Genomic DNA, 11,694 nt, shown 5'->3' with positions numbered 1-11,694 from the left:
GATCTCTACCTCACGCTGTCTCCTCTCTACAGCTCATTTTTAAACTCTCTCTGTTAAAATTTCTCTTTTCTCGTACACACACACACACACACTATCTCCCTTACTCTTTATGTCTCCCTTTCTGTCACTATATCTGTCTGTCCCTCTCTAATTTTTTCTCTTCCCCTTTATTTCTTATACATACACATAAACACAGTCTTTGCTTTTTTCACACACTCCCTCTCTTTCTCTCAATATCCCTTTCTGTCTTTCTCCCTTTGTCTTCCTTTATATTTTTCTCTCATATTCTCTATCTCATTCTCTCTCTATCCCTCTACCTTTTGTGTTCCTCATTCACAAACTACCCATTTTTTCCTATCTCTTTTTCTATAATTTATCATAATTTAATCTCTGTACCTTGATTTCTCTCTCTCTCTCTCTTAATTTATTTCTCTTGTTATCATATTCGTGTGTTTATTAATGATTCTATACTGGGGGGTTAAGTTTTCATAATTTATATTTTCTATCATTATAAAATGGGAACACATTTTGTAATATCATATTTTATATTTCTTCCCAGTTCTTCTCACATAACTTGTTAAAAATTTATGCTCCTGGATTTTTTTTAGTATATTTGAGAATTCAAAATACCAGTAACTTATTTGTTCTGTCAATATATTAATTTATTTCCACTAATATATGTGAAATAGAGAATGTTTTCTGGTAATTATTTTGAAGTACAATTTCCCTATTATGTTGAACAATTAGGTTAAATGTGATGTAAAATTCTTCAGAAACATGGTAAGAAGTCCGTAGAAGTAACATAGCCCTTAGGCAAACGGGCTGTACCATGCTCCTGAGCGAATTAAGTGTATTACGCGTGTGGATTTTTTTGGTTTGTTCTTCTAGATTCCATTCCCATTTTGTAGAAAAAGTAATTAATTCTACATGAGAAGTTGAATTTTCATAGTGTTTATTTTACACGTGCATTTTGAACTTATGCGGCAGTTATTAGATTTAGTGTGCTGGAATAATTTTGTCCTTAGAAAACTGGGTATAACTTGGGCCTTTGTCTATTTCAGTCTATTGACTCTATGGACATGCACCGCCTTCTTTCCCGCTTGACGTATGCACTAAAGAGGTAGTGGATGGAGGTGGAGCAGTCACCATGACAAGTGAAGAGGACTTTCGTGCTGTGCGAGTCGAAGGCAAGGCAGGGAGAAAACGTGCTACATATGATATTCATTATCTTTATATGAAGAATCACATGATAGGTGGATGTTTATTTATTTCATGTAGAAAATATGTTTTATGTATGAAATATGGTAAAGTATTTTTAAAATTATTATTTAATGCAAATTCTTTTTTCTTCTCATGATGCCCCTTTGAAATGGGTGCTTTTTAAACTTAAAACAAGGCTCAATATCATAATTTATCATCTAAGATAAAAAAAACATAAATAATTCATGCAAAGATCAAAGTGCCTTTTGGGGGACTTATGCCATTCAGTGAGCCGACTAAAATAGAAAGTTTACTTCTAATATTGACTTTTTAGCTTTATCATTGACCTTATTCTTTTAAATTATGGTTTGAGTTTTTTTGCTTCCTTTGGCATTGACCAGTCAAACTGACTGGATCGAGACTGACTGATCTTTAGGTATTGGTTTAGGTTTTTGCTGAACACTGAGACTGAGAAAATCATTCCCTGTCTATTCAATCCGTGAGCTCCTCCTTCATTGAGTCGAATAAGGCTCGTGGATGGATGTGGCCCATCATTTGTTACATCTATTACCAACATCTATCTTTACCTCCGAATGAGAATGAGAGTAAAAGCCTTTGTACCATTCATTCAGTTTCTTTCTATTCCATATTGTATTGAATATCAATGATTTATAAAAATTTTACATCCTCCTTGTTTGTGCCAGTTGCCATTATGTCTAGCCTAACACATAAATAAAACAAACTGCAGACTTAGAGATGAATGCCTGACCGAAAGCTCATTCCACCGTGCTCTATCTGTCCTAGTCCTTCATCCGCCATCGATCCACACACCTTATTTTTGAGTAACTGGTCCACTGTCAAAGTACATAAATATTCATGAGAATTAGGACATGGTTCCGTTGTTACCTCCAATCTTTCATTGCCCTTCTATCCTAAAAGTTCAATTATTTTACATGAAATATTGAATATTTACTGGCACCTATTTTATAAGTATACTTCAAAAAAATTTCGTCTGAAGGAAGATGGGCTACAACATGGGCCTAGTCTCGATAAAGTTGATTGGGCCAATGGACATGCTTTGCCTTCTTCCCATTAATTTCATTGCGATTCTTTCCTAAAAGTACGACCAGTTACATGAAATGGCATATCTTTATGTGTGCATAATTTAGAATTTGTACTTGATAAAATTTTGTTATAATTTTCTGATAGAAGATGGGCGAAAACATGTGATTGGGACCATTAATTACTACTAGGCCTACAAATACACTTTTTCCTTCTACCCTGAAATTATCATTATTCTATATAAAATGTCTAAATTTGACAATGTGTACATATGTGATAAGTATGCTCTAATATTTTACTTGATGTAAATTGGCAAAAAAATTCATCTAAAGGAAGATAGACCAAACATGGGCTTGGGCCTGTTACTATTGGGCCCACAAATGCGCTGTCCTGCTATCTAGAAGTACAATTCTTCTACATGAAATGTCCAATTTTTTACAATGTGTACAAATTTTAGAAGTATACTTCAGTATTATACATGATATACTTTGGAAAGATATTCAAACAAAAGGATGATGGGCGAAAACATGGGCTTGGGCCTATTAATTAGTATTGGGCATGCAGACATACTTTGTCCTTCAATGGTGAAAGTAAAATTATTCTACATAAAATGGCTAATATTTGAAATAGTGTACATATTTTTATATGTATGCTTTAGCATTGGACCAGTTAATTTGGGAAGAAATTTAAACTGAACGATGTTGATCCAAAACACATGGGCTATGTCCAATTAATTACAGTTAGGCCCGCAGGCACGTTCCATAATTCTATCCTAAAAGAACAATTATTCTTCATGAAATTTCTAATATTTTACAATTCGTACATACTTTAAAATTTTCCTCGACTATTATATGATTTGGGAAGAAATTCCATATGAGCAAAGATGGGCCACAAAAATATACATTATTGGGCTCGGGGCCATTAATTACTATTAGGCCTTGCCTGCATACACGTTCCATATTTATATCCTAAAACTACCATTATTCTGCATGAAGGTATAATATTTGAAAATGTGAATATACTTTACAAATATACTTCAGTATTTTACTTCACAAAATTTAGGTATCTATTTCATCTGAGCAAAGATGGGCCATTGATATGTACATTAATGGGCTCGGGGCCACTAATTACTATTAGACCTGCAGACGCGTTCCGTATTTCTATCCTAAAACTACCATTATTCTACATGAAGGTCTAATATTTGAAAATGTAAACATACTTTACAAGTATTCTTCAGTATTATACTTGATAAAAATTGGGCATATTTTTATCTGAGCAAAGATGGCCACAGAAATGTACATTAATGGACTTGGGCCATTAATCACTATTAGGCCTGCATATCCGTTCAGTATTTCTATCCTAAAACTACAATTATATTACATGAAAGTCTAATATTTGAAGATGTGAACTTACTCTACAAGTACAATTCAGTATTATACTTGATAAAACTTGGGCATATATTTCATCTGAGCAAAGCTGGTCCACAGATATGTTTATTAATGGGCTTGGGCCCATTAATTACTATTAGGCCTACAGACATGCTCAGTGTTTCTATCCTAAACCCACAATTATTCTACATGAAGGTCTAATATCTGAAAATGTGAACACACTTTACAAGTATACTTCAGTATTATACTTGACAAATTGGGGTATATATTTCATCTCAGCAAAGATGGGCTATTGATATGTACATTAATGGGCTTGGGCCCATTAACCCCTATTATGCCTGTAGACAGGATCTGTACTTATATCCTAAAACTACAATAGTTCTACATGAAAGTCTAATATTTGACAACGGGTACATACTATAGAGATATACTTCAGTATTATAATTTATAAAACTTAGGTATATATTTCCTCTTGAAGGAACTTGGCTATACATTAATGGGCTTGGGCCCAATAATCACTATTGGGCCACCTTCCTCTTTACTTTCATTGCCCTTCATTTACCCGGCGAGGGTACAAGGAATCATTCTCTCTCTTTCTTTCTCTCTCCTCCTCTCTCTTTCTCTCTCTAGCTGGGTTGGGGCAGAGTTTGTCGTTGCAGGGAGATTGCGAGGAGAAAACCCGCTCAATCGCCGCATTTCTGCTCTGCAAAGTGGTAATTTCCTTCGTTCCGTCGTTGATTCGCCGTTGGAGACGCAGATGAGGAGGCCGGAGAAATGAAATTTGACGAGTCGTCCCTTACAGAATACCTCGTGAAGAATCTCGAGCCACTGTAGGTTGCTCCGCCTCTTCTGCGTAAGCTTAGGTTTTTTTTTAATTTTTAGTTTTTTTTGGTGTTCTATGCTGTGGTTAGTCCGTGACCTAGCCCGCGTTGCTGTCTGAATTGGGTAGTTTTTGAAGAAGTATTTGTTAGTTCCCTAGTGATTTCTGAAATTGGGTAAACCATCTCTCTAGTTTGAGTTTCCGCGTCTTATTGCGTGGCTGGTGCTCAGAAACTATTCTGCGTAAGCTTAGGTTTTTAAATTATTTTTTTTGGTGTTCTATGCTGTGGTTGTTAGTCCGTGACCTAGCCCGCGTCGCTGACTGAATTGGGTAGCCTTTAAAGAAGTATTTATTAGTTCCCTGGTGATTTCTGAAATTGGGTGAACCATCACTCAAGTTTGAGTTTCCGCGTCTTATTGCATGGCTGGTGCTCAGAAACTTTTTAAATTCGATTGGGCCAGCTTTTTATTGTCTAGCGACTGCAGTTCTTTTTTTTTGTGCAACGATCCGAATGACTGCTTGTTGCCTGATGTATTTTTTCATTGTTTGCTGTCAGAATATTAAGTCTTGAAGAACTCGACAGTAATGGGATTTTAGGGATATTTAGATCGTAATAGGGTGCAATAAAAAATATTTTTAATGCTTTTAGTTTTTCTTGAAAGCTTTAATTAATATGCGCATTTTGTCTTATACCTTTCCATTTTGTCTATTCCTGTTCAAGGACCGAGACAGATCCTGCAATAGTTGCTGATTTTATTGTTCCCTTGTTAAAGAAGGACAAACCTGTGCAAGAGTTGCAAAAGCTGTGCGCTGATAATTTGGTGGAATTTCTTGGGCACGGTATGCTGTCTCCTCTTTGATTTAACTCTTTTTAGCGCCTATTGCACTCTGAATCTTGTTTGAAATCGTTTTTAATCAGTCATGGAATGGATAATATTGATTAATGTTTGAACCCATAATTAGTTTACTCCTTTAGTGTTGCGTATATTTCAAAAGGATTACAGTGCTCAAAAGCTTTAAAACCCACAACGTGTATCTAAATTATTTTCATTGCGTTATTCGCTCTGGGCAAGTGCCACTTTTAGTTGGAACTTATATTACAGTCCTATCTGCTTGGATTTTCAAGGCTTAAATGATTTGATTTAGCCATTGCATGTCTAGTCGAAAGAGTTGCATGCTTCGATTTATCATAATTTTTTTTTCCGTATTAGAAGCATTTTTTTACTGTATTATTTTCAAATGCTATCAAAATAATCCTTAAATTAAATATGCGCCCTGTACATTCGCACCTGAAAAAGCTTTAGATATATTTCAGATGATTTTTTATGTCAGCTTTGCTTTGGGCCATAATACAATATATATTTTTTCGACTCTGTCAAAGATAGTTTCATTTTGTAACAGACATCATTGACTGTATTCTTTGATCTCCGTCCATTACTTTTCCGCTCCTTCACTCTGTTATGCTCCTTCAATGATACACAAAAATATGAAATATGCATTTTGGTTCACTTAAAGATGTTCCTGAGGTCCATGTGGCATTAACCTTAGCCCTTTACATGGAAAATAGTTAGCTGAAAAAAATTGGCAATGTGATAGAATTTTTTTACCGTAGTGGAGTGACATTTAACCGTCCCTTCAGATTGAAATTTCCTGCACCTTTATCTTTCAAAAGAAAAAGAAATTGCCGGCAGCTGTTTTCATAATGACAATGTTAGGCATTTGAAACTCTGATATGGTATATCACAAAGCATTTATTTCTGAGAAACATAAAATATTGGTCCTACTCTTGGCTTGTAGGGGTAATATCCATTCTGATTGATGTCGGCAACAACTGCCCTGGCTAACATTAGTTCGTTTTGTTTGAATGATAAAACATCTGATTTTTCCGGGATTCATGGCTACTAGTGTGATTTCTGCCCTATAAATTTTGTTTGCAATTCATGTTTTAATTTTAGGAAAAGTCACGGTTCAGTCAAGCTTGTTTTTTAAGTAATATCCCCGATAGATATTTATGAAAAGACAAATCACAAAGTGAATGCAGTTCTGAACCCATGTATTCTCTCTTATCTTTCAGGTTATTTCTATTAATATTTTTTCTCTCAAACATTGTATTACCTTGATTTCTGCTGACCTTCTTTGTTCCAGCCTCCCTGTTTCATTTTGAAAAGCCTATTTCTGGTTATTTCTCAGGGACAAAAGCCTTTGTTTCACGACTATTTAAAACTTTTGAAGATGATGATATTATGATATCTGAAGGGGCTGTTGATAGTGCAAAAATAGAAGCCATGCCCATTGCTGTAGATCATCTAAGACACAGGGTGTCTAGAGAAGAAGAGAATCCTTCTGTTTCAGGACAGTTCAGTGACTCGGAAGAAAAGGAAATTAGTGATGATGATGATGATGATCGCAATCATAAGCATCGGAGACGAGATAACCGAACTCAGTTGTTAGAAAATGTTCAGCAGGGATCAATCTCAAGACCACCATTCAGGAAGAGTAATCCAGATGAGAATGGTCGGCGTGGGTTCCAATCTTCTGAAATTCTCAAGGAGTACAGTCCTTTTGCAGAGAGGGACTCTCGTCGTGTTCCTTCTGTTCCTGGTAATTCTGGAGATTTTCCTCAAAAACCAAGAATGGGCCGTGGTCTGCGGCCCACTAACAGCTCCCGTTTTGACCCATCTACAAATATGCTTCGCCCGCCATTTGGAGGAAGAGGAAGAGGTGCAAGTTCTTGGAACCAACTTGACACCAGGTTTAATCCAATTGATCCCCTTGGTTATGCATCTCAAATGCCCAGTTTACTTGGGTCAGGCTTTTCAAGCGCAGCGAGTGCCCCGAGTACCTCTTGGGGATCGTATGGATTTATCCCTGGTATGCCGAATGGTTGCCTAGATCCCCTGAACCCTCTCAGTCTTCAGGGGGCTCTTCATCCAACAATAAACCCAGTCAATGTCGGCGTGCCTCGCCAGCGATGCCGAGATTTTGAGGAACGTGGGTTTTGTTTAAGAGGGGACATGTGTCCAATGGAACATGGTGTGAATCGTATCGTTGTTGAAGATGTTCAGGTTTGTTATATATTCTCTTGTTAGCGTTATTTTCAATTTCCACTCACTATTGGAAAATTGTGTTGTATGATTACGCAAAATAGGTGCATAGTGACGAACAGTTGCATATTCTCTTGTTAGCGTTATTTTCAATTTTCACTCACTATTGGAGAATTGTGATGTATGATTACGCAAAAGAGGTGCACAGTGACAAACAGTTGCATTTATGGTTTGCATAGTGACGAAGATGATGATGACTCATATTTTTCTTTTCTGTTTTGACTAGCATTTCGTATGTGATTAACATTGTCCTTTGTCTGCAAATTTTTGATGGATGACGATGAAGAGCAATCATAGTCCTCTTGTCACTTTCTTTATTTTCACTCTTTCAGATGATGAGGACATTTTGTCACTGTCATTCTGTCAGATACTAGGATAACGATGTCTCGGTCATTTTCCTTTGAAGATGATGCTCTCATCATTGTCGGCAAACCTTGTTACATGTATATGCATGGGCAATAATTTCTAAACAACTCCACTTACCAATGATTTTATTGCTTTTTCATCATCATCATCATCATCGTCATCATCACAGACCCATGTGATGATGACGATGACACTCAAGTCATTGTCATCATCATCCTGGGTGAGATCAATGACAAGGGCAGTCTTGTCATCTTGAAGAAAGAGAAGGTTGTTGTGGGGGGTAGAGGGGATTCATCCACTGATAAGATGTGGACGCGGGATGGTGGTGGCTTGAACTTTTTTGTGAGGCCAAATAAAAAATAGGACGATGATGACTCGTCACAAGCATCACATTCGGAAAATGCTAGTGTCAAATGTACTTTTCATTTGATTGGTGATATTGCAAAATCTTTCAGTCTACTTATCCTTAGTATTGTATCATCCCTGACCGAATTGGCCTGTTTGGTGGTATCCAGAGCCTTTCTCAATTCAATCTTCCTGTATCGCTGGGGACTACAAGCATATTGGGAAGTCAAGCTGCCGTGGGACCCTTGGCTCCTGTCACATCCTCAAGCCTCTTATCTAGTAGTAAGTCTGTGGCGAATAAAGTATCTAAACCTGGGACAACAAGTGCTGCATTCGGGGTCGATCGATCTATATCTGCTACAGCTGCCGGATCAGAAGCCGATGTATATGATCCTGATCAACCTTTATGGAGCAACATTCAGCCTGAGGCATCCAGTACGTGTCTCAGGCTTCCTTCCCCTCCAAATGACGATGTCGGTGCACTGTGGGAAACTGGTTTGTCTGATGTGGCAAATGATCAGTTAACCAACTCTGTCGGCGATAATCCTTTTGATTCCTTGGGCCCTGCTTGGGGACGAGCTAGACCCTCTAACAATTTCTTGAACAACACACGAAGAACTGGAATGAGGGAAGAAACAGAGTTGGTATCATCTCTCAATGGTGATGGAAGCGCGCCGAGGACAGATGGAGTACACAGGCCTGGAAAGGGTACTCAGAAAGCTCAACGGACACTGTTTGTCTGTGGTGTTCCTCCGAAGGACAACAGGAAAGAACCCCTTGTTTCTCATTTCCAGAAGTTTGGGAAGATTGTCAATATTTATATTCCTGTAGACAAAGAGAAAGCGTTTGTCCAATTCTCCATGAGGGAGGAGGCAGAGGCGGCTCTGAATTCACCCGACGCTGTTATGGGTAATAGGTTTATCAAACTTTTCTGGGCCAATTGGGATAATATTCCTGATGGGTCTGTTGTCAAGCGTCAGCCTGCAATAGCTACTGTTGAGTCCACTCCAGCAACTGGCAAACTCCAGCAGCGCGACAAGCTTGAAAGAAAAGATTCAGTGACTCAAAAAGCTCTGCCAAAAACGCCCATTGTTGCTGGTCCAAAAGCGATTCTGCCGGCACAAAGCAAGTTGGAAAATCTTGATTCTTTGAAAGAGGAGCTTCGGAAAAAGCAGGAGTCTTTGAGACAGAAGCGGGATGAATTCAAGCGCCAGTTGGAGAAGCTGCAAAAACAAGTAAGGGTCTCGATTAAATCTATTACTTTGCTGTTTCTTTTTGAAGAAAAATCTATTACTATGCTGTATTTTTATCTTATTCCGGTTTGGTATTTGGGCTCAATTTAGCTCGATCTTGGTTCTTCTCGTTTGAAAGCAGTGCTCGTGTTTTTGTAGATTGCATTTTTAATTGATATTATTTTTGTGGAAAAGTTCTCTCATTCCATGTTTTGGTAATGGCAGACTTTGTCAACCAAGGGTGAATCAGTCGTTGAACGACCAGTCAAAAAATCTAAAACAGATGATTCCACTGAAGTCATGAAGGCCAATACAGGAGGACACCAGGAACAGCAGAAAATCCAAGGAAAAACACATCCGCGAGAAATGATCATTTCACCCCAGTCAAAACTCAGTGCACCAGCTATTCTGCCTTCGCCGAGGAGCTTAAAGCCCTCAAGTCATTCCCCGGGATTTCATACAAACAGGTTCAAGATAGATAATCGTCCCACTGGCTTTAGAGTTATTTCCCCCCTACCTGACGGCCTTGCTAATGTAAGTAGAACTTAACAGCATCATTTCCTTTTCATTTTTTTGTTGTTTGAATCCATAAAATTGTTTTGTCGCGCTTCTTCTTATTCTTTAACTCTTCTATTAATATGCAGGTTGATGCTCTGAGGGAGCACTTTTCGTCTTTTGGCGAACTTGCGGTCGTTGAGCTTGATGGATCAAGCGCGAAACTAGCTGGTTCGGACTCTGCTCTGATAATTTTCACTAGTAGACGGTGTGCTGAGGTGGCATTCAGCTCCGGTAATTCCTGGCGAGGCCACAGCTTGCAGTTCTCTTGGATGGCTCCCAGTACAACTCCTAAGTCTGCCCCAAATGTGGGAGAGCTGTCCACAAGTAAAGAGCACAAAGACTGTTCATCTAATGATATGTCTTCTTTGGCCGATGAGGGTCGAGGTGAGGTGAAAGAAGCAGAAAAGGGAGGTGACGTGGCCCAGGTTCCTCTCTCTGATTCCCTCAAGGCTGCTGATTGTGAAGATGGGTCTCAACCATCTGATCCTCCTGCTGATGATGGCCATGCTGATCTTAGTTCCGGGAAGTGAGGTGGGGTTTTTTTATGCAAATCTATGATTCTTTTGAGGTGGAAGAGTTTTGGGGCATTTAAAAGTTGTGTTTTAAATGATGTCTATGTCTTTCCCGTGTACGTTTTTTTTCCTGTACTGATCGATCTCATATTTAAAACATTTCTGTTGAATCGATTTCTTCTCTTGCAGGAGGCTCTGCGATTCTCCATACTGAGTGTCCAGGCATGTCCTGGCATATTCTCTCCTAAAATTTCTACTGTATTTTTCCTTTTCTCTATTCTCCCCCTTTAAAAGAACATACTTCTTTACTGTGTACGTATTTTCTTTGGATAGAGCATCTTCCTCTGCCTCCTGACCTGACTACGAGGGAAGGGGAGACACAAGCAAGAGAAAGGGCATTTTGAAGGTGCGAATCAACCACTCGGCCCTCTTCTGTTTTCACATATTTCCCGGGATTCCAACTCGTTCAGCTGAATTTAGCCGGTCGATTGCCTTTTTAATCAGTACATTTTTTGCCCATAATGAAGGTTTTTTAATTTCTTTTTTTTTTAATGTTGGATCGAGTTATCTGGCAAGCAGCTGTTGCTAATGTGTCTTCCCGAGAACTAGATTAAGACCAAAATGGTCATAGGGGAAGAAACATTCGAATATTTTAGATTGAACACTTAGAGCAATAAAATCCCCAAGAAAAGCCGTGTGTTATTTCTCCTAAATCCTGCATTTGTATCGATGGAACTTTAACGTGATTCTTCATACTAGATAAATGGATGATTGAACTAGAAGCCTGGTGATCCCTACTCATCTTCACATTAGGATATGAAGAATGTGCTTAAGAGAATGAAAGTGGAGAAATATTTTTATTAATCGAGGTTAAGCGCTGAAATTGTTTCTTTCATAAAACGTGCTTTAAAAAGTCGGTTCATGGCCATGGTGTGAAAAAAGGATGTGATATCGGTTGGGAGGGATACCCATGCTGGTAGAAAAAATGCGACATTAGATTTTCCCTGTATTTAGGGATGATGTCACTTCTCTTGCATATCATATTCAAGGTATCATAATCTAAGAATGAAGCTTTACCATTGTGATGTTTAGGCTAAGGACCCCTAA

At 38.3% G+C, this 11,694-nt stretch overlaps 1 protein-coding gene across 12 annotated transcripts; it reads left to right on the top strand.

The window, feature by feature from the left end:
* The first annotated feature begins 4,131 nt into the window (after nucleotides 1-4,131).
* Nucleotides 4,132-11,139, top strand: LOC144700772 (zinc finger (CCCH-type) family protein / RNA recognition motif (RRM)-containing protein). Of its 12 annotated transcripts, none has more exons than XR_013580850.1 (9): nucleotides 4,132-4,363; nucleotides 4,453-4,480; nucleotides 5,192-5,310; nucleotides 6,661-7,535; nucleotides 8,456-9,520; nucleotides 9,743-10,051; nucleotides 10,162-10,606; nucleotides 10,777-10,845; nucleotides 10,921-11,139. XR_013580850.1 is itself a non-coding variant. In XM_078572282.1 (9 exons), the coding sequence occupies exons 1-7, from the start codon at nucleotides 4,147-4,149 to the stop codon at nucleotides 10,603-10,605; spliced, it is 3,057 nt and encodes a 1,018-aa protein (XP_078428408.1). In that variant the 5' UTR covers nucleotides 4,132-4,146; the 3' UTR covers nucleotide 10,606; nucleotides 10,777-10,809; nucleotides 10,921-11,139. The 12 variants fall into 12 exon arrangements, 11 of the variants coding, with proteins under 11 accessions (XP_078428408.1, XP_078428417.1, XP_078428414.1 ...); XM_078572282.1 differs by having other exon boundaries at nucleotides 10,777-10,809; XM_078572292.1 differs by having other exon boundaries at nucleotides 4,253-4,363; nucleotides 4,453-4,503; nucleotides 5,244-5,310; nucleotides 10,777-10,809.
* Nucleotides 11,140-11,694: the final 555 nt, after the last annotated feature.

This window comes from Wolffia australiana, chromosome 3, assembly GCF_029677425.1.
Source record: "Wolffia australiana isolate 7733 chromosome 3, ASM2967742v1".
NCBI classification, from domain to species: Eukaryota; Viridiplantae; Streptophyta; class Magnoliopsida; order Alismatales; family Araceae; genus Wolffia; species Wolffia australiana.
This window is presented reverse-complemented; position numbering and strand designations above follow the sequence as displayed.

Bases quoted from the DNA above. Each gene is read 5' to 3' on its own strand.
- LOC144700772 (XM_078572282.1), top strand. From the start codon at position 4,147: ATGGGCTTGGGCCCAATAATCACTATTGGGCCACCTTCCTCTTTACTT. The intron at 4,364-4,452 runs GTAATTTCCTTC...CGTCCCTTACAG, and splicing joins CATTTCTGCTCTGCAAAGTG to AATACCTCGTGAAGAATCTC. The intron at 4,481-5,191 runs GTAGGTTGCTCC...TTCCTGTTCAAG, and splicing joins GTGAAGAATCTCGAGCCACT to GACCGAGACAGATCCTGCAA.